We start from the raw sequence: 23672 nt of genomic DNA, 5'->3' as shown, positions 1-23672 counted from the left end.
AGCATATGGTAAGTCTTCCCAGGGTTGGAGGTGGGTGGTCATGGTTGGGTCATTCAGCTATTTAGGTGTAATGCAATAATCTACTAAGTATTGGCCACATGGTATATTTTAACACAATGTTTACTGTAAGTTACAATGGGTCTGATTTATCAAACCTCTCCAAGACTGGAGAAGATTGAGTATCATGGTAGAATCCTGCAAACCTGGAATGGATCTGGTCCAGCATCGAAAACATTTGCTAAAAAAATAGCATGAAATCTATTTTACCCAGGATCTTCCATAGTCCATCTTCTCCAGTCTTGGAGAGCTTTATTAAATCAAGCCCAATGTGTACCATAAAGCAGATTGCATTTCATTATTGTTGCTGCTATTATGCCCCACTATGCACTATTCATCACGCTGGTTTCTTCTTACATTTTATTTAGAAGATCTTCTATTGCACGCCTCTCCCAAACCTCCTGAGGTTTCAGCCAATATTTTTGGTCACACAAGAGACTATTCTCTCAGTGATACAAGATAACAAACATGGCCCCATTATATCATCCATCCACTGTTTTTTCATTCTGTGTTAATATAAATTAGAATTTACATCAGATGTTAAATAAAACTCCTTGCAATAAAATTAGTAGGAGAATAACCCTAATTCATATTTAGATTTATTAAAATATTAACAAAAGTATCTTTACAGAATAACTCCAGTCAGATATGAATACCATATTTTTTTATTCCAGCTACGTATTTGATTAAAATTTAAATTTTCATTAATACAGCTTGTAAAGGTATCTCAATCTATATTTATTACTGGCTGTATATAAACACATTGTAACTCAGATTAAGAGAGGGAAAGGCAGCACAATGACACAATCTGACCCTGCTGAGCAATGGTATGGTCAGTACACATTAGTAATTACTGTCATCTAAAAATGATCGTTTGTTGGTCGTCTTGGGTGACCATTAAGAAAAAATGTCTGTTTTATGGTGGGATGGAGGATAAATGGGAAGCTCCCCGTTGCTTGGTGGATAGTTTTAGTAATTTAATATAACCTCCTCAACAACAATGAGAGACACTTGTGTGCACACCCTAGATCAGCCTCTCTCAATCTTTTTTACTTAAGGAAACCCTAGAAATGACTTTCAGGTCTTAGGACCCCTGCTATAATTTTTTTTTTTTTTTTTTAATCTCGCGTAACGTGATTTACTAAACAAAAACCCTGTGCCCAGCAACAAAGTGTAAGTGCAAGAACACTGCACAAAAAAAGTGCACGGGGGTACTATTGTGATCCCTCCTTCAAAGAGGAAGGGCCACCCAATTTCCCCAGACCCTCCGAAGCGAGGCTCTTGACGGGGGCTGGGTACTAAGTCCACCCAGCCGAAGCTGGAGTGGACCTACTAGCCCATCTGGCCGAAGTCAGACGGGGTACTTTTCTCTATGGGACTGCATAGGCAGTCCCAACAGATACTAGGCTGTGAACTCTCCCGAACAGAGACTGCCAGTAAGGGAGAATACCTGACCATAAGGCCAAAGTACTCCCCAAGACTTCAGGGCTAGCCCATAAGGGAATAGCACCCTCCATCAAGAAAGTGGCACACAAATACCACACCAGTGACTAACAGAAAAATACATAAAGAATAAGTGCTCAGTGCATAACACACTGGGCAAGAGTAAAAAACTGCCCATCCGTACTAGCTGCAGCTAATGCAGAATGAAGGCGATGTGCTAAATCAGCATGTGACATGCCTGTGTACACATAAAATCAAAGTGGGTTCCCACGCCCAAAGTGATTTTAGGGTACTCCTAGTTCGCCACTCCAGAGGGACGACACTAAGCGAGATTCGCGTTGCTGATAGCCAGACTAAGGGTTGCCCGCTCCAACCAGCAGGACAGTCCAATATCTGGGAGCTCCTTATCAGGGCAGACCCCATGCCTCTTTCTGGTGGACACTAGCGGGAGGAATTAGCATAGGGCGGCCCCTTACAGAGCATTACCATCAAGCAGACTGTCCTAACAGAGGTACTAGTGCACTGTATTCTTGCCAGGAATACAGCACTGTTCCACCCTGAGCACTGGAAGGATTAGGTACTAGACTTGATCTTAGCCAAAGCTCACAGAATATTACTGTGGTGGTCAATGGGAAGACACCCCCTTACATTGATGGCCATTGGGAAGAATGTCACCCCTACAGATAGCCAAAAAGGTCATTGGTGTCACTTAAACTAACCAAGACCGAATTGCTCATTGCTCAAGGAACACCTACAACTCTGGACGTACCCTAAGGTTCCACTGAACCCTGGCTGAGAAATATTGTTTTAAGTTATCCTACATGATAATAGAGAACTATTATTTTGGATAAATGTCCAGATCCAGAACCAGATATTTTGCAAAAATCCAGATCCCTGCATTGTAAGCCTTCTGACCGGAGGAGAGAGCAATGGGCATGGTCTAATCAGGACAAGTCATTGACCATGCATTGGTGCATTGGATGTGCAGGCTCTATATGTCTGGGAGGTGAGGAATGGCATTAACATCCGGGCAAATGTGGAAAAAGAAGAATCTGCTTTCCTGCTTTATGATATGGAAACATACTAAAATTTAGGGTTAAAAGAAAAGGTCTTGTTTAGGGCAAGATTTTCCTATAAACCCCCCTCATACGTCTGGGTAATCCCTGATAATAGTTCTCCGGCTGTATGAGAACCACATGGTGCTGCCTGGTGAGTGCGTGAGAGTCTCTCCCCGGATGTACAGATGATAAATGATTAAAGACAAATCGTGGCATCAGATCACACGATTTTCCGCTTTCACTTTTCTGCTTTCCTTTGTTGGCAGTTCTGCCACTTCCAGGAAAATATTCATTAGCCTCTGACCTCATCCATTATCACACCCGACTTTTCTGCGGCTACATAAAAAGCAGGGAAATATTCCATTGTTTATCTTTTTCCCATGGAAATCCATATTTACCCACACGGCATCACCCTGACCTACTTCTAATACCATTTACAAGAATTTCTTTGGGTATATCAGTCTTTGTATGTCTAAATAATTCCTCCTTGGGTTCTCAGCAAATCCATTTTCTGGGCAGCTATTTCAGGATGGGGGATATAAATGGTATAATATCATCCCCTATACTGGGGTTATGGATCTGTATAAATCGATGAGCTGGCTCAATGGGCCTGATTTATTAAAGCTTTTCAAGGCTGGAGAGGATACACTTTCATCAGTGAAGCTGGGCGATCCAGCAAACCTGGAATGAATTTCTTCAAAGTCATTTGCTCTTTGATTGCAAATGTTTTAAATCCTGGACCAGATCCATTCCAGGTTTGCTGGATCACCCAGCTTCACTAATGAAAGTCTATCCTCTCCAGCCTTGGAGAGCTATAATAAATCAGGCCCATTGATAGAGACTAAAAATAGGGGGTTTGATACCCTGTTAACCCAGCACCGGTCCCCGTACTAACTATACTGACAACCCTTTCTCCCGTCTTTGATCTACTTTTGACAGTATTGTTATCGTGACACTGCCAGCTGCTACAGAGAACTAGCCTAAGGGGCCCCATAAATTTTATGCACTGGGGCCCCATGATTCCTAGTTACACCCCAAGAGATTCCAACTCTTCTTTTCTATACTACAAGTTAATAATCGGCACAGGTTTTCTGGGTCGGCAAAAATATAATTCCTTCAATAAGTAACGCCAAGAGGGACTGCTGTGAGTGTGAAGAGTTCATATTCCAGGCCGCAGTACAGGAGACCTGCTTTGTGTTATAGATTCAGGATTCTACATCACATCCCTTCTAAGAAAACATCCCAGCAGCTGCTGACAGCTCACAGATACAGGACACGAGCTCAGGAAACGCGGGGAGGCCGCTGAAGTGTGAGCGGATATTTAGGACTTAACATTCGGCCCGTGTCGTACGTCCTGTCCCCTCCGCAGACAGCGCCCACTGTCACCATTCCTATTATACTTCCATAGACAATGCACTGAGGGTCTCTGCTTTGTACAGCTACCACCATTGGAAAATATTCATTTATCTATCCTGGGTTACAGATTTCTCTCTAACTAACTAACTAACTAACTAACTAACTAAAAGTCACACACTTTCAATGAACAGCTTTGAGCTTTGATTACAGTGCACATTTGCCATCATTTGGATAAGCCTATGCAATGGCACAACATCTATTTCCATCCAGAGCATTCTTTTATTGCCAGGATCTTATATTGATGATGGGAGAATCAAACTTCTATGTAAAATCTTCTCCAGCATCCCTAAGATCCTCAATGTCTGGATTCTATGGTGGCCAATCCTTGTGTGAAAATGATGTCTCCTGTTCCATATAAGACATTTGGATACAAATTCTGCAATTTTAATTTCTAACCTTGTAGAATTGTAAAGTAACCTTTGAGTGAGTTAAAATGGAACTCCAGCCTTTCAGCTGCAACTCGACTACCCTCACCCCTGCTGTATTTCTTACTAATAAATGAATAAATAAAATAATATTTTCTTGATTTATAAAATAAATACAAAACACGTATATACATATCTATTTTCTAAAGTCTTCTAGCCATCTCTGTGATGTCATAGTGGTGCCATTCTTCCCGAAGTGGTGGACTTTTAATGTACAGAGCTGCCCCATTCCCTTCTATTTCCCTAACACCCATTTATTGTGTATTGCTCTTTCTGACCAAAACTAAAATAATTCTGCTAATTTTATTTCATAAAATGAGTTTTTATGGAAAAATAAACAATAGCTAAAACCCCCTGCCTATCTTATTTCCCACTTGGTAGACATCACATCCAATTTCTGAAGGTGTCCCAGGAGGTGAGGGGAAATCTCCCCAAAGTAAGCACAATTTTTCCTAGATTCAAGGTGCCCCTAAATATTCTCCTTTACTTCCTTAAAAAATACAGAATTTTTTATTTTCCATTCATTTTCTATTATAAATCTCCCCTACCTGAACAGTGATAGTAAGGGAAAACTTACAGGCCATTTTACGCAAGTTTGGTTATACATTTTAGTGGAGGAAGGGTTAAATTCCATGCGGAGACTTGGCTTTTATTGGTGCCATCTCCCTTTGGAGTTTTTATATGTATTGTGTTTCTTTAGTATGATTTAAAAAGACTTGGCGGCCTTTAGTAAATGCCTCGCACATTGTGCTTATAATGCATGGAATGAGTGTAGTACGGTGGTAGGGTGGAGTCATCAACAATGGTGTGTTGTCTAATGCTCAAAGAGTTCTTTGTCCTAACACTTCGGTGATAGGCAGCTTCTTCCTACGCCTTATGGTGACCTCTTATACATCTCCCGACCCAGATACGCTCACTGGATGGCTGTACGCTGACACTGTCCATAACTGATAGATGAGGGGGCATCAGGAATGTGGAAAGCTAAAGTCCAGGAATGCAGCTCACAGTCTTACCCCAATGGAGTCAAACCCGAAATGACAATCAAGGCAGCATGGTGGCTCACGGGTTAGCACTCTGGCCTTTGCAGCGCTAGGTCCTAAGTTCGAATCCCAGCCAGGACACTATCTGCATGGAGTTTGCAGGTTCTCCCTGTGTCTGCGTGGGTTTCCTCCCACATCCCAAAAACATGCAGTTAGGTTCATTGGCTTCCCCCTAAAATTGACATATGACTATAGTAGGGACATTAGATTGTGAGCTCCTTTGAGGGACAGTTAGTGACACAACTATGGACTCTGTACAGTGCTGCGTAATATGATGGTGCTATATAAATACTGTGTAATAATAATAATAGTGTCCAACAAAAGATTTCCACTTCCAATCCAGTAAAATGATTGGATTTGGAAAGAAATCACCAGCTCATCTATTATAAATTCCCAACTCCTAGGTATCCAAAAGAAGTGGATAATGGAGGTGTTGGGTAAATATGTATCAAAGATATACAAGACCTGTATTAATGATTGTTAAAATTTTTACATTTCTATCCAAGATGAACATTCAGAAGAGCTCAATTTTGTGCACAGCATTTTAGGACTCCAATCCTATTGGTCATTCAGATGCAAAAATCTGAGCCCTAGTTTGCCAAAGTGGGATGTTTCCTAAAACATTGCATTTGGTAACCAATCCACCCCAATATACCTGGACAAGGATAACCACGTATTTTTTATATGAAAGTTGCAGATTGATACAGTAAAGTAAGTCAGTGTGTTCATCCTAGGAAAGAGTGTTTAGATGGAGGATCACCAGGTAAAGGGAAAAAGATTCTGAAAAAATGGAAACCAATGCATCCACCAAAGACTGGTACATTGAACATGACATTTTTGCATTTGGGATTACATACGTTTTCAAAGCCCATCTATAGCCAATATTGAACAAGGAAAATTCCTAAATCAATCTTGTTGATTAATGCAAGTTAATGGTATTATTACAAATAACTGTTTTCCCAACTGGTAATTGCTGCATGCCACATCCCAATAATAACACCAGCTCAATCCAAGGAGAGATGTGCTCCTTAGATTGAGCACATGTACGCTTGGTTATCTCTGGAAATATTGTTTTTGGTGGTTGTAGTTGTTTGGGGCACTGAATTTTAAAGGTATATAATGTACAATGATTACTTTTGGAAGGATATCTATAATGTTCTATATGTATGCGCATTCTGAGGACTGTGTGGTTCCCCCGTTATACCCACTATTTTTTGAAAGAACAGCACCAAATTGTTTAATTTTGATATGATGGAATATATATATCTCAATATAAGTTCCTGATAAAGCGGTATATATTTCTGCGAAACGCGTTGAACATTCAACTAATTGAGACCTCTCCAAGATATGAATTTATTTGGTATTGTTTTTATATGAATGTAATTTTTTTTATCATTGTATAATAAATGATGGTTTGGTTTATAGTAGTGACAATAGATTGTGAGCCAGTGACATGACTATGGACTTTGTACAGCGCTGCCTAAATATGTTGGCGCTAAATAAATATTGTGTAAAAATAATAATAATAATAATAATAAATGGCTTTAAATTAATATTGAGTTGAATATTAGGTGTTCAATGCCTTAACCTCCCTAGCGGTAACCCCGAGTGTGACTCGGGGTAGAAAAAAGTTGCTAAAAGTGGTAACCCCAAGTCACACTCGGGGTTGAAACACCTATGGAAGGCTAGTAAATAGAGCGCTTACCTGATCCGCCGGGGTCCCGCGCCATCCAGCGCCGCAATCTCCGTCTTCTTTCTTCTTCCTGCTTCTGCATCCGATGAGTCACTGGGGAGTTCCCGGTGTTGTTGCTGCGTGTGTACGTTGCCGGCGGGGCAGGAAATTCAAAATCCATTTGTATTGCATTCAATACAAAATAACTGTATTGAATGCAATACATTGGATTAATATGTGTAAAAGCAGTACACTGTTTTCAAGAACATTTATTTTACAGTATATATAATAGTATGAGTATAATGTGTATTTTTTTTTTTTAAATTTAAAAAAAATTAAATTTTTTTTTAAATATATAGATTTTTTTAATTTATTCAATTTATTGTTTTTAAATGATTTTGTGTTTCAAACTTTATTATACTCATACTGTTATATTATAATGTAAAATACATTTTCATGAAAAACAATGTACTGCTTATAAAACCGGAAAGAAATGAACCGCTAGGAAGGTTAAAAGTCTTTTCAAAAACCCCATTGTGTAGCTGTGCACCTATCCACATGGCCAGGACCTTTATTGCCTTTTAAAGGTCCAATAATTGTCCACCACCTAGTCCCGTGGGTTCAATTCCTGCATTTTTTATGTAGACAGTCTAGCATCAATCATTCTTCCTAATTTGGTGTCACATGGCCACATCTGATTCAGATATGAGAGGAAATAAGATGAAGTGTTGTATACAAGCATATTGGTCCATACAATATAACTTTTTGCTTGTATATACCTTTTGCATTCACTAATCACTCTGATTGCTATTAAAATTTGCCCATATTTTAGGTTTAGCTGGGTTTTAAGTATATGTTATTGTCATTTTTTTTATGATGGACGTTTCACAGCTTCCTAATGCAGAGATTTGTTACCGACAAAAAAAAGAGATATCAGAAATTAAAGATGGGTGGAAAACAAAGGATTCTGGGTAGTGACAACGGATCATCTCTCAGGGACCTGGCTGATCTTCTTTCTAAATATTATTAATTGGAATACATTGAGTATTCCCAGCACTCCCCGTCCTCTCTGCCCTCCTCCTACTTGCAATAAAAGTGACTTGTTAAGGCATCTATGAGTGCCAAGCGATTTCCTATTTTCTCCAGGAATTAGAGAGGAACAAAGTGATCTGTAAATCTCATTTAACCATGAAAATTGGAGAAAATCTGATTTACATACAACAGAAGGCAACGATTTAACTACTAGGGATCCTGCACTAAAAGCATGAAAACTGGAAGTGAATGGGCTTGTTCATCCCCCTGTAAATGATGTATGCTTGGCTTTCTTGCTGACCTGCAAACTTTTTGGGTCAACTCTAGGGACCATTAAAAAAATGTAACAGTAGAGTAGGAATAGAGAGGAAATCTTTCAGACAATTTTAGCTTTCAGTACACCAAATGCACTCTTAAAAAAAAAACCCTAATTTCACATTCTCCAAAGACTCCAATGCCTTTTTCTAAAATTTACCAAAATCTTTTATTGTTATGTGGAAATGGAGTCTCATTGATATGCAATGTGATACTCAAATCTTAACATTTGCCAAGTATTGCCAGTTTTAATAGAATGACCCTAAAGATAACCGTGTGGGATTCCTACCCACTCTTGGCCACGGCAGCCCTAACCACAAAAAAAATAAATAAATAAAAATAAAACAAACACAGCAGTCATTTACCACAATCTGATGGCCATGATTCGAATGTTTGTTCCATCTAGGGGCAATGGGGCTGGAGGCAATACTCCACAGAAGTCAATAGGCTGAACAATTACTTATCCTAGGGGGTGGCTTCATCCCGGGTTCAAAAAATTCAGCAAGTTTGATGAAATCCCCCTGGATTTCAAGCTCTCAGAATGAAGTGGTAATATCACCCCCAACAGTGGAAGCTGAGACCAGAGTGCCTAAAGTTTAGTTTTGTAAGGAGGCAGATTTTATAACCCCTATTTAGTAATTTTTATGCTATTGGCACCATGATAGGGAGATTTCCCTTCACTTCTGTCCTAAAGGCTGAACAGGAATCAGAGGAAATCTCTCCAAACGGAAGCAACTTTTGATCTCATAGAGTTACCTCCAGAACAGGTCGGGGATGTATCCTTACCTGTTGGTCCATTGGCAACTACAGCTATGTATACACGTCAGATGATTCGCGCCCAATATTCGCTGCAGGGCTGATATTGGATGAGAATCTGGCGCTTGTACAGGGCTCGTCGTTCATGGATCCATCATGGCGGATCCACAAACGATGAACGATGACGAACAATCCTAATGCAAGTAAAGAGGAGAGAGTGCAAGTTGACGCCGAACGTAGATGGTGCCATTGCCGGGGGATACCTGGCCATCGCCCGTAATCATTTGAACATAATGGATAGGCGTTGGTGCGTTTTTACATGCAAAGATCCTGTCCAACGACATTTAATGCAGGTGTGTATGCATCCCAAATGTTGGATTTCCCCCATTTTTGGTCTTAATAAAGAGGACACATAAATAGGGTTAATCTCCTCGGTGAGGAAATGTCAATAAAAACTGGGACTAACCCTACTTAATTCAAAATGAACCCAAAATGTATTCACATACACATTCACTTATTTTTTGCCAAATATTCCCTGTATTACAGTCTTGTAATCATGTACAGCTTGTGTCTCCAACCTACGTTTCAAGGTAAAACTAGATGACCTTAGCCCAACCGTACTAAACATGTCCTAAAAACCATCTGCACATTTATTTTTTGATGATTAAAGAAAACATTTTTGATGCCCTGACTGATTTCTTGCCCTTTTTTCTGCTCGTAAAACACACACCATAGCAAAAATATTTCACATCTGGCAAAAAGACTCCAAGCCACTTTATTCTACTGAATGCAGATAGAGAAAATGTTAATTTTTGACTCTGCGTGTATATTGCTGAGATAGCTTGGAGGAATTCAGGAAGACCTTCCAGCTCCACACTATGGAGCCAGCGGCTGGAGCCGGGACAAACCTAATTTCTGTTGGCAAAACATCAGTTGCTTTAGGGAAATTGATGAGCAGCCCATAGTAATCTGCACGCCATATATTAATCAGATGAGTTTACTAAGAAAAAAAAAAAAAAAAGATTGATAGCGAACGGCATGCTAAACCTGGATCAAAATAAATACTATTTTTTATTAAGCCAAAGGTATTTGCCAGATTGGACAGATGCTGGGACCGTGACAGAGCGGCTACAGATGGAGCCACAGGAGTCAAGAGCCTTGCCAAGCGAAGGTCTCACATCTAAGGTCGCTCACACTTCTACAAAGATCCAGATGTTATAGTCTAACTTTTCCACGGTGTCCATATGTCAGAGCAGCCATTCTCAACCAGAGTTCCGTGGAACCCTGCGGTTCTTCCAGAGGTTTCCAGGAGGTTCCTTGGGCTGTGATTGGCTGACCTTCCATTTGTTTGGTGCTGGTATAGTTCTTGTTCCAACACCAGAGCCAGCAGCATTGCACCAAATATTATTTAGCTGTCTTTGAGGGTGGCATTTAGGTTGCTACAGTAAGAGAATCACTTTTCCAAATGACCAGCAATATAAGAGTTATATTGTCCTACTGACATCCATTGCATTGATATTTCAGGGGTTCCCAGAGACCTGGAAATGAGTTAATTGCTTCCCCTGGGGTAAGAAAGTTTAGAAAGCCTGTGTTAGAGGTGAAAGAGTCAATTCTAAAGGCTACGTACACAAGTAAGATGATTCTTGTCCGATAATTATCGCAGGGATGATATCGTACGAGAATCTGCATGTGTACAGCGCTCGTCATTTGTTGTTCCGATGACCACCCTGGCGGATCCATGGGCAAGAAACAATCAAAATAAAGTGAAGGGGGAGAGAGCACAGCGGGGTGCCGCTCTGTCATTCGCCCCCTCCCCTCTCCATAAAGCAGAACGCTGCTATATGTACAGGACTCCTTCATGCAACCTGCAGTCCTGAGTCGTTGGAAAGGATCGTAAAAGATCCTTTGCAACGATTATAATTGCACGTGTGTACATAGCCTAACACACAGACTCTCAGAGTATAATAGTTTGTTGCAGGGGACCTTTTGCGAGACTAACAGTCTCTCCATAAGGACACATTTGCAGCTGTTTGTGTTATTATGTGCATGCTGCCCATAGGCATTGTTGCCGATCTATTTCCAATAATTCCTCAACACACATTCAAGCATCACAAAATGCACATGGCTTTTATTTCCATTGGAGAAGCCCACAAATACATTCCAAAGCTTTAGGCTCATGTGTGTTTTCTCATGCATGGACACTTTTGCATCAAGGGCATTTTTCTTTACTCTATGGCATTCAGATGAATTGCTACAACGTACCGTGTGTGTATACATAAATAGTGGGAGTATAGGGATACAAGGAACATTTTACAGTTATGAAAGTTTTGAGGAATGCTGGGACAAGGCAAAACTAGCTGTGTAGCATGGGTTGCAGGCCTTGCCCTTTCTTTGGCTCATCCATGTATTGTGAATGTAAAGGAACACAAATAAAATAATAATAAAAAGTAAATGATAAAAAAAGTGTGTGCATTGCTGTATGGTAGGCAGCTAATTCATATTCTGTAAATTGGTTTTCTGACCCCACCACATGGCAGCTAACAGCTCTGTGTACATCAATGCGACCGCCCTATACTGCTGCGTTGATGCATGATGATACAAATGCAATTTATTGCATGATTTATTGTATGGTAACAAGAGGATGGACATCATTCCAGAATATAATACAGCCATTTATCAATGGTATGTGATTGTTCCTAGAGTGTGAGATAAGGGGAAGGAATTCATCCAAGTAGTCCAATGAATTTCCTCTACAACCCAGACATGCGAGGGGTTAAATTCAGATCTTGCTGGAGGTCTGTGCAGATCCTGCTTGCTAATAAAGGGTTAAATGCAGACCACAGATGACTATGGCGAGCCAATACAGAGTTAGATTGTAAGCTCTTTTGTCCTCTTCTATTCCTGTGCCCTTGTTTTTTATTCTAGATTAGTCATCTACAGCCCTTATTTATTGTACAGCGCTAGGTTATATGTTGGCATTAAGAAAGGTTAATAATAATATCCAACCTGAAATCGTACAGACACAGCCTGAGGATAATAAGTTAAGCTTGGATAGCCTGGAAAGAGACCCAGATATGAGGTGTGCACATTCAGCACGGTCCATTTGTTCAGAACATCTTATATTGAATGTGCTGATTGTGAACAGTCATTCTGCAGCAATCATTGGTAGCCAATGACCATGTGATCTTTGCTGCCTAGGCTGGAAGCTTTTTTCCATTAATGGGCACTTTTATGAAAATTAAAATAGCAGCACAATTAGATTATAGTACTCAATGTATAAAAAATAATAACAGATCCCTGTTTGCAATGAAGGGTTAAACCCATACCTCTGATGCTGATGCACTGAGACAATGAAAGGGCTAATAAATGAGACAAAGGGTTACAGGATCTGTTACTAGAGAGGGTTAAGGGTTAAACGCACCTACATCTATATATCACATATACCAATCTGTATGCTAAGAGCCAATCCTGCAGCAGATCCACCCTGGGAAGGAAGGGTTAAACCTAGCAGGTGCTTTCCAATTGTCACAATGGAGCAATTTAGCAAAATGGACAACTGGCTGCATTAATAATGAATAAATGGCCCTGGGGCCCCTCAGTATATCCTGGTGTAGTGCTGTCATTGTATAGATTCTCCCTACACCTGCTCTTCCTATATTAAAATATGGAAACATTGTTATCTGTTCAATATAAAATATAACTCCCCATGATTTCTGCAGTGAAATATTATTGTTACCAGGAAGTGTGTTAGGACAAAAGAACCCTTCCTCCTATGTTACAGGGATAAGTCATGGCGGAGGAGTTCTGTAGTCTTGCCCTAGGATTGTAACGCAGCTAGATGCGGTATGGAGAGTAGGAATAAAGCTTCATACACGTCAGATGATTGTGACCTGAGACAAGCATGGTTGTTCATCTTGTACAGCAGTCGTCCCACCCATGTCATTTATCAATTTGCCACAGCCGATTGATGAATGACCAATAAGGAATGACTGCTGTGCATTCCTATATGGGCGAGCACAGCAGGACGCCACTTGCTCCTCCTCCCCCGCTCAGAATAGCGCTGTGTGTACAGAGATCATTTGTCATGAAAGATTCTTTCCAGCAACAGAAATTTACCGTCTGTAAAGGCCCGATCCCACCCATGTGTGCCATGCACTGAAATGTAATGAATTCTATAAATGCGGTGTATAGTCCATGGCAGTGTGTTGTATAGTCCATGGCAGTGTGTTGCGGTGTATAGTCCATGGCAGTGTGTTGCGGGGTATAGTCCATGGCGGTGTGTTGCGGTGTATAGTCCATGGCAGCGTGTTGCGGTCTATAGTCCATGGCAGCGTGTTGCGGTGTATAGTCCATGGCAGCGTGTTGCGGTGTATAGGCCATGGCAGTGTGTTGCGGTGTATAGTCCATGGCGGTGTGTTGCGGTGTATAGGTAGCATTTATGGGAATTTTAGAGTTATTTTACCTTTCTAACCTGATAGAAGAATACCCATCTAGCCTCTGTCTCCGCTCCTCCAATGACCTGCTAATGACTTCCTCACTCAAAACCTCATCACACACGTGGCTCCAAGACATCTCTACAGCTGCCCCAACTTTCTGGAACAGTCTTCCCTGTCCTATTCGGCTTGCTCCTCCTTTCTGCTCATTTAGAAGAGCACTCAAAACCCATTTATTCAAACTTGCCTACCCGTCTTCTTCTGTCTCTAAAACCCTCACTACTTCCCATCACTCCTATTGTGTGTTAATTCCCCACCTACTAGATTGTAAGCTCTTCGGGGCAGGGTCCTCTCCTCCAGTGTCACTGTCTGTATTTGTCTGACATTTGCAACATTGTACAGCGCTGCGTAATATGTTGGTGCTATATAAATGCTGTTTAATAATAATAATAAACAAACAAGCAGGCTGCATGTTCCTTGCAGCTCACAAATGCAACACCCACAAACAATCCCAGCATGTATTGGGCATCAGACAAAATGTAAATTTCCCGCATGGTGCGGAGTTATAAAGCTGGAGAAAAAAAGCGATCTTATTGGAAGTGCTCTGTACTGCAGAATGAGCAGGAGGCACCCTGCTGCAGGGACTACAACAGTCCTTGTTAGTGATCGCTCGCTGTTTAACAATCTGACATGACATCCCTGGACTCCTACATTAAATAGGGGTTGCAAATGACAAACACATAGAGATAGTGACACAGGAGGAGGAGGAGGACCCTGCCTGAAGATCTTACAATCTAGGAGAGCATGTGTACTGGTAAATCTGGGTGCCATTTGTAAATTTCTTTCACATGTGCGCATTAATCCAACTGTACTTTGCCTCTCCCTGTAACAAAGACCAGTCATTGCTGCTCCTTCTCCTTGTGCAGGATGACCGGTCTGGTATCCGCCCCCTCTTGTAGTTCTCTGCAGGCAGCCAGTAGTGGGCGGATCTGCTGGCCCCTCCCACAGCTCTGCTCTTTGCTCACGCTATGTACAGCACACTGATGATGTCACTGCTACTTTTACACAGTAACATCTGACTTTGCAAAGACTTTTGGTGCATTTATATCGCTTGCAGATATTAAAGGATATATTTGAATGAAAATTTTAAAGTGAGCCCAACAGAAAGCTGAATTTGGAAATATTTCTGTATCAGTCGGCTTTCCGCCAACTGCTGTGCTTATTAGGTATTAATATGCTGGAACAAGACCTGTTTACTTGAACATACGTACAACTATATCTGAGCTGTCAGCAGTGAAAATTACCACTCGCTAGGTAAGCCGCAATTATCCAAAATTCCATAATGACTTGCAGGGTAATTACTGCGTCCTGGTCCTAGAAATCCGAAATCCTCTTACACATGGTTGTCAGTCCTTAAATATTCATGGGATTATAGATCCTGTCTTCTACTAATAATATTAATAATTAAAAAAAAAGAAAAATTGCACTGAAGCTGAAATACAAAAAAAGGACAGCTAGGGCCCAGCTAGTGATTGGTGATGATGATTAGGCAAGAATAGAATAATCAATCACTAATCAATAGAACCAAAGCCTTGAAATTCAGCCCTGTCTATAGACATCGGGGGCCATAAGAAACCATCGTACACAGAGGGTTCAAAGTGTATGGAGCTAGGGCCAGTCCTTGGGTTGGGCAATCTGGACTATTTACCAGAACCCCCCTTTGGCAGAATGGCAGGTGTGAAGAGAGCCAAAATACTGTGCATTGAAGGACCCCACTGCCAGGGCCCCATTTTCTGTAAAGCACTAGGAACGAAATTCACCTCTCATGGCTTCCTGGAAGCTGTCAACATCTTCACCCTGATTTTGGATCATTGACCATTTTTACTGGCCAGGCCACAATGATGTAAGCTCCTGCGCATGCGCGTGGGAGTTCCTTCAATCCTGCACCGAACTGCGCATGCGCACGCTCCCTGTACATTCTAGAGAAGACACCAAATCATTTTATTCATAGCATGTGATTCTAAAATAAAGAACCTGCCTTCTCCAATTGTTAGGCTTTTAACCAGTATCCTTTCAGCTCCAGTTTGGAAAAATTTGGAAACTGGAAACAAAAACTGTAGATTTTTGGTGCAGCTAGCAGGCTTCTGCACTACTTGAAGCTTGTAACAGCCTGCCAAATCCAGCTAGCAGCTTGTTCAAAGTAAGAGATGGCACTCCCATTGGGATCTATATTTAAAGTAAATGTACTTGTAATGTAAACTCCAGCAAAAACTACAGCAAAAAACAAAATTTTGGCTTGCACAATATCTCCTAGATTGTAAGCTCTTCGGGGCAGGGTCCTCTCTGTCTGTATTTGCCTGTCATTCGCATCCCCTTTTTATTGTACAGCGCTGCATAATATATTGGCACTATATAACAAATGTTTATTGTTATTATTATTATTATTAATAATAATACCATCATTAATACTATTAATAATAATAATAATAATAATAATAATATTATGGTATATGCTGCCAATACTCCAGTGCTGGCCTGTGCATACAGCAGTCTGTCCTGCAATGTTCACCCATTCTAGTAGTGAGATACAGTACCTCCTCCCCTGTATGTTATGGACATAAGAATGGGAGTTGTTCTGTGATCGTACCACACCTAAAGTTATATTGTGACGTTGCTATAGATCGTACTCATAGTACTCTGAGGGTAGGTTGTCACAAGTAGTGTGGGAAAAAGGGCCTGTGATGTCAGACTTTGAACTTGTGTTGATGGCATCAGAATGAGATGATACTGAAATGATTCACAATTCATTAACAGGTGCATTTGACCTGTGGTTGACCTCCTGTAAAAAAGTTTTGCATTCTCATTGCTTTGTATGGTAATGTAAAAGCCATTTGTTGTGGACAAAGATCTAATGCACACCAACACATCTAAGGACATTTAATATTACTACACAGTATTTATAAAGCGCAGACATATTACGCAGCGCTGTACAAAGTCCATAGTCATGTCACTAGCTGTCCCTGAAAGGAGCCTACAATTTATTGTCTCTACCTTAGTCATATGTCAATAAGGGCAGGTCAGTTAACCTAACTACATGTTTTTGGAATGTGGGAGGAAATTGGAGTACCCGCAGAAAATCCACACAAACACGGGGAGAATCTGCAAACTCCATGCAGATAGCATCCTGGTTGAGATTTGAACCTGGGACCTAGTGCTGCACAGGCCAAAGTGCTAACCACTGAGCCACCATATTACCCCTATACTGCACATATTTATAGATTTAGATTTGTCGAAACACCCCTGTTCTGGATCTGAAGGCTATTTTGAAGGTTTCAACAAAACTCAATGAAGCTTGCACATGCTTTGTAAAGCTTGCAGTACACGCTGGTCTTTGACATACTGGAGCCTGAAAGCCATGGTGGGGTTTGGAGGCTCCCAGCATCTAGAGATTGCCCATCTTGCCAGCCTATACAATACATATGTAATAATTATACTATATAGAGGCTATGTCTATATTGAAAAAGAATTACCTTGAATTTCACCGCCAGCATTTCTGTTGCTTTCTGCTCCTGTGTTAAATCGTCCATCATCTTCTCCTTCTCTTCAATCATCTTCATCTTCTCTTCCTCCAGCAAGCTGTGGTCCTCCTGGATAGCTGCTTTCTCTTGCTGCAGCCTCTCAGCTTGTTCCTTCAAATAGCTCCCTACATTCTTCTCTATCAGGTTGTCTTCATTTTCCTCCTCAGCCTCCGTATCTGGCATAACCTCCCCATCCACTGACTTTTTCCTTCGGCTGTTCCGTCGGCGCTTTTTGCTGAGCATCCCTCTTTTTTCTAGTTGGGCTTTCAACCTGGCGATCTCCTCCTGGAATTCCCTCAGCAGGGTGTCCTTGGGGTCCTCGTTAATTTTTGGCTTGTTCTTGATGTTCTTAGCCCTGTTGGCAAACCTGAGAGTGGACAAGGTTTCATCAAAGTGGTGAGAGGCCGGGCCCAAAGTGGCCACCATTATGGTTTTGGCGTTGCCACCTAGAGAGTCCTGTAAAAGACGTGTTAGTTTAGAGTCTCTGTAAGGAATGTGGGTGCTGCGACCATCCACCAGCGATGATATGACGTTACCCAGAGCCGATAAGGAGAGGTTGATTTTTGAAGCTTCCTTGGGTCTATCCCCATGTGTCGCGGTTTTGCTTTGGCTTTCGCTGCCAGCCAAGTCCACCAGGTTGAGTTTGCCTACTCGGATATGTTCCTGCCCGTCCACACCCAGTTCACTGCACTCAATGGTGATAACGAAGATGGTGTGAGATCTGGAACTGTGCTCGTTCATATTTGTGCAGGCCACCGACCTGGCCTGGTTACCTAAATTCATAACATGTTCGATCTCCTTGACGTTTTTGGTCACAAAGGAAGACAGGTCCTTAATATATACTCCACTTTCTGGATTCTCCTTGAGTTCTAACTTCTTGTTCTGGTCTTTACACAAGAGGTCTCGGATTTCCTCTTGATAGATCTCCAGGTACGATGCCCTCACCAAATATTGCTGGTTTTGGGACCTGGAGATATGAGTAAAAATATGGTCAAAAGAATTTGGGATCACCCCTTTTTTCTCTGACTCGGCCCAGAGACCTTGCATGGTGTAGGTTTTACCTGTGCCGGTCTGTCCGTAGGCAAATATAGTGCCATTGAACCCTTGCAAGACACAATCAATGAGGGGCCTGACTGTCTCATCGTATAGGTCTGTCTGCTTGGAATTGGCATCGTACACGGCGTCAAAAGTGAACGTCTTTGGCAGTTCCCCGGGGTTCGCCCTTGGATTCCGTATAGTCACCTGCCCCAGTTTGACATCCATATCCACTATCCTGTCGTAGCCAGCCGCTTCTTCTTTCCTGTTGATTGGGCGACATCTTACCACCACCTTGAGGGCTTCGCTGTTCTTGGTCTTACTGCACATCATGCTCCCCTCCCTTTCTGCGTCTCCTCTGTTGTTATCTTGTTTATTCCAAGGAGCGTACCTAGGAACGCAGAGTGCTACCCTCAAACCTTGACATTCATCCGTCTATCTGCAATACGTCCCTCTCCGTGTCCTCCTCACCGCCTTCCTCCACAGCTGGATTGAACGCCTTCAGTAATCCCTTGGTAGCATCTCTCCGTCAACAGCAGAGCATCCATGGAGCAGCGCTCCCGCAGATGCAGAGACGGAGATTCAGGATGAAGATGATTCCGGGGTGAGGACAGCTTGGAAAGAGTTGTCCTAGCAGGATGGTGTCAGTTGCAAATTTGGGTAGCTAATCCTCTTTGATGTTCATGAGAGGCGGCTGGAAACGCCTAGTCTCTTCTGGGCTGTGGATGCTCATTCATTGCTCTGCGCCGCTGTCTGTGGGAGAATGACAGGGTGAAAACAGGGGCTGAGGATGGGGCGGGCTCTGGGAATGATGCTGAATGTGCTGCTGTGGATAGAGGAGGAGGAGGATGAGGATGAGGAGGAGGGAGGGAGATGCCTGTACTGGCTGACACTCAGATAACACTCAGCTGCAGCAATTCTTTCTATCTGAGCCAACCCAACAGGAGGATGACCTCAGCCCTCAGGGGAGGCATATTCTTATCCTGCAATGGAATTCTGGGGGCTGTAGTTCCCATGCTGATAAGATTCAAACCAATGCTCTGATGTGGGCTCATTATACAAGATCACTTCCTGCATTACAAATACACACATCAAGGGCTTTGTCTGATGTTCAGCGATGCAGAACAACCTCGGTGCTACATTTCTTAGTTCCTTTATAACATTATATTATGCCATAGCAATATTTTTATTATTACTCTGTATTTACAAAGCACCAACATATTACACAGCGCTGTACATTAAATAGGGAGTGACAGATACATACAATGACAATGACGTGAATATACGTTGCGTCATGCAGATCATTCATTTTAAATGGGTTGCTAAAGCTGTACAATGCAGGTCAATTTTTGTTACTTCATTGCATTATATTGCAACGTACAGATAACATAATATAGCGGGCACCATGCAATGCACTGTACAGGTTTCTGCGCATTGTGTAACTGAATTAGCCTGCTAAAGCACTTTATATAATAAACATTCCTATTTTTATTCTTTCATTAAAGCGTTGCTTTTAACTGTTTTATATTATTATTTTACTTCAGTTCTGCTATTTGCGTTTTAGGTGTACTGGTCCTTTAGAGATTATTTAGATCTATGCGGTGTATTAATGAGTAACGTATTAAATCAAAACTAAACCCACAACCCCGGTTCCCTTGCAGGGCGCCGCCATCTTTTGTCTTCTTTGCTTCCCAAAGACGATCTTCGGCCTCCTTGATTGGCAGTGCTGGGATAATGAAAGTCTTGCGCAGGCGCGCTGGAGCTCCTTCATTCCTGACATGCGCAAAGGAAGTCGGGATTGTGCATGCGCAGCTCAGAAAGGTTTGACATCAGGCAGGTAAGAACAGGTATTGCAGCAGGGATATCACCTTCTCCTTTCTGCAATGAGCACAGACCTGAATCACAACATTTGCATAGTAGGAAGTTAAAGTGGAAATTGTATTTGCAAGCAGGCTGGTTCTTTATTTCAGGCAAGGTTCTTTTTTAAAAAAACAAACATACCTGTCTCTTTACAATTGTTTAAATAAACTGACCTCGATCCTACGCTGCCGCCATTGCTATTTTTACCCGCTCCTCTTCCTGGTTCTGAATCTTTGGCCATCTTGATTGGCTGAACTGGAATTATTATTTATATAGCGCCAACATAATACGCAGTGCTGTACATTAAATAGGGGTTTCAAATGACAGACAGATAGACAGTGACACAGGAGGAGGGGAGGACATAACTAATCACATGACATGGGCATCATGGTGGCTCAGTGGTTAGCATTCTGACCTTTGCAGCGCTAGGTCCCAGGTTCGGATCTCGGCCAGGGCTTTATCTGCATGGAGTTTGCAGGTTCTCCGTGGGTTGGCTCCAGGTACTCCATTTCCTCCCAAAAACATGCAGTTAGGTTAACTGGCTTCCTCCAAAGTCAACCTTAAACATATGACTATGGTAGAGACATTAGATTGTGAGCTCCTTTGAGAAACAGCTCACACATGCATGGTATTATACTTTATATATTGTGTCAGTGTGTGTTGTATTAAGACCACCAATTTAATTTAATGCCAATACACTGGAACAGACAAAAACAAACATTTTTGTGGCACAGCAGAACACAACGTATAGCAGACAACTACAGAGAAACTAAATCATAATCAATTGGTAAAGCATTAAAAGGTTACCTGATGGGTATTACCCGATTATTGGGTGTAAATGAGCTAACATGGCCGTCTCTATTAGGAGTGTATGTAACAGGGTGACAACCATTAAAAAATGAGGACAGAACGCTGTCACCCTATAACAAGAAGTGCCTGAACAAAAACCCCCATGGTAGGATCATAAAGAATCATTTTGATGTAAGCGGTGGAAATATAAAAAAAGGCTGTCAAAGTTTATCTTATTGGGTTTGGGCCCCCTTACTGCACTGAGTTGGGGACCCTGTTAGGGGCTCGTTGGGTGAGAAGAGTCCAGGGCCCTTTGCACCTCCCTATGCCCCCCATTACCCCCCTATGCTAATCATGTGACCACTGACCCTCTCTCTTGGACCTGAAGTCATTGTTACATTTCAGATTTCAGTCTGTGACCCCATTGAATAAAATGCCCCCCACTTTTTTGGTAATTTGTATATAAAGATTGTAAGATCTTTACTAGATTTACTAGATTGTAAGCTCTTCGGGGCAGGGTCCTCTCCTTCTGTATCACTGTCTGTATTAGTCTGTCATTTGCAATCCCTATTTAATGTACAGCGCTGCGTAATATGTTGGCGCTATATAAATCCTGTTTAATAATAATAATAATAAATAATAATAATAATAATAATAATAATAAGAGTCCATGTCTATTCTAAGGAACTGCAGGGTTGTTTTAGTGAGGTGCCCATAAAATAATAAATTGATCATAATAATGTAATAATAGTGCAATCTATAGAAACATTTCTCTTTATAAAATCATATAGAAGTGAAAGGGAAAAGACCGCCCCCTGCCGGTCACTGTGCACACTACACCCCTCATTAATACTATGCAGCAGGAACAGACTTGTGATATTTGCATGTCTGGCTATTACAATAAGACAAGTCTGTCCTTGTCTGCTATATCTTTGTCAACCTGATCTCTACAATCATTGCTACACCTTAATGTGTGAATATTATTCCAATCTGCAGCCTTATAAAAAAATCCTAGTATAGAGACTTCTTGGTATAGGGTGACAACGCTTTGTTTTCATCTCATAAATGTGTTTCTGTGTTGTCACCTTGTCACAGGGCTTTGTATGAAGCGGCATAATGCAGGCATGGTCCAGTGTTGTCACCTTCAAATAACAGTCAGTGGAGTGCATATAGACAGGAAGTGGTGGTAAAGAGGCTGCAAGGAATCTGCAGCACTGAGGATGGAAAAGGCAATTGTTTATGATGCACAGTGCTTTAGCAAACCAAATGATATTCAGAGTTTGGATCTTATTTTTTAGTGCCCCTAATTTGACATCATGAAACAACTCCTGTTATATAGGTTCATATAAATATAGCAGTTCCTCAGGGAGTACCCAGGGGGCGGGTTTCCTGCTCACACTATGCCCAAATATAGCTTGCCTGGGAACTCCTATGCCTGCAGACTGACACCCACCAATCAGGGCATCCTGATATTTGCATAACTCTGCCTCAATCCCAGCTTAATGTTTTCATCAAGTTCTTAGGAGAAATGTTGATTGAACAGCACACTGCTGGCCCCTCCCACCCACCATGATCTGACTGCATTGCATAGAGAAGCATAGACATCCAGATTATTATTATTATTATTAATATTATTATTAATATTATTATTATTATTTTTAATAATAATAACAAACAACTAGGTACATAATAAAAAGCAAAGTGTTTCATTTGCATTTCATTAAAGGAGAGCAAAGTATTAGCACAATGTCACTGATTGTTCATTAAAAAAAATCTCACTCTGCACTCTCCTCCAACCAGCACATGCTCTGCAGCACAACTGATTGGCTAATCCTATGTATCTTCTCCGTCTTCCATCCTGAGCTCTGCTGTGAAGGAACTGCAAAAGGAATCCACAAGGTTAAATGTAAATTAGTTTCATTAATGTGTGTCCTTTACATCTGTCTGAAGTTCCCCTTAATATATTGTGTAGCTATCTATATCACAGTGAGATCAGCTAGGGGGACAACAAATCAAAGGAAGGGAAATTGTGTGACATCTTGTGAGATCTCATAATATTCCTTCAATAGGCAGAGCCTGACTCAATGGCATGAAGATATTGTGCTGTGTGGTCATATTTTATTATGTCATGCAGGGTCTGAAGTGCTGAAATCATCTAAGTGCTGCCACCTACTGGTAAAATATGGAACCACAGCTATCCTGTACAAAATACCTTAAAGTGGACTTGCCACTGACAGATCATGTAAGATGCCATTGCTGACCTGGTTCTAAAATATAGCTTGGTGCTCTGATTCTCTCACTTGAATAACATCTGAACCCATGACCCAGAATGAATAGGCAGCTTAGGTGTTTAGATCAGATGTGTGGGTTCAACTACTGAAACTAAAAAAATAATCTTTTCATCCAATCAGCATTTATTAATTTTATTGTTTTTATTATTATTATTTTTAATAAACAGGATTTATATACCGCCAACATAATATGCAGCGCTGTAGACAGTGACAAAGGCAGAGAAGAGGACACTGCCCTGAAGAGCTTACAATCTAGGCGGTGGGGGAAGATCATGAAAGGTAATAGAATTATTACCTTTCATGATCTCTCAGTGCAGGTCTGCATTCAATAAAAAGAAATCTGTTTTGACACCATTCAGTAGGCTGACCTCATCAGGACTGGATTTCCCATGACGTAGGGCATGGCTCAGGGTGCCATGGCCAATAGGGGTGTCATTTGTACTGCTATGATGGCTGTATGTATGTATTCAGC

General features: G+C 41.4%; 1 protein-coding gene across 2 annotated transcripts in view; it reads right to left on the bottom strand.

The window, feature by feature from the left end:
• KIF3C (kinesin family member 3C) overlaps positions 1–19149 on the bottom strand; it is a 48717-nt gene extending 29568 nt beyond the window's left edge. The window contains exon 1 of one of the 2 annotated variants that reach the window (XM_072407282.1): positions 17178–19149. In XM_072407282.1, the coding sequence (XP_072263383.1) occupies positions 17178–18593 (1416 nt within the window). In that variant the 5' untranslated portion in view covers positions 18594–19149. The remainder of the gene's footprint in view (positions 1–17177) is intronic. The other variant, XM_072407283.1, reaches the window with a different exon arrangement.
• Between the last annotated feature and the right edge of the window lie 4523 nt (positions 19150–23672).

This window comes from Pyxicephalus adspersus, chromosome 4 (assembly GCF_032062135.1).
Source record: "Pyxicephalus adspersus chromosome 4, UCB_Pads_2.0, whole genome shotgun sequence".
NCBI classification, from domain to species: Eukaryota; Metazoa; Chordata; class Amphibia; order Anura; family Pyxicephalidae; genus Pyxicephalus; species Pyxicephalus adspersus.
This window is presented reverse-complemented; position numbering and strand designations above follow the sequence as displayed.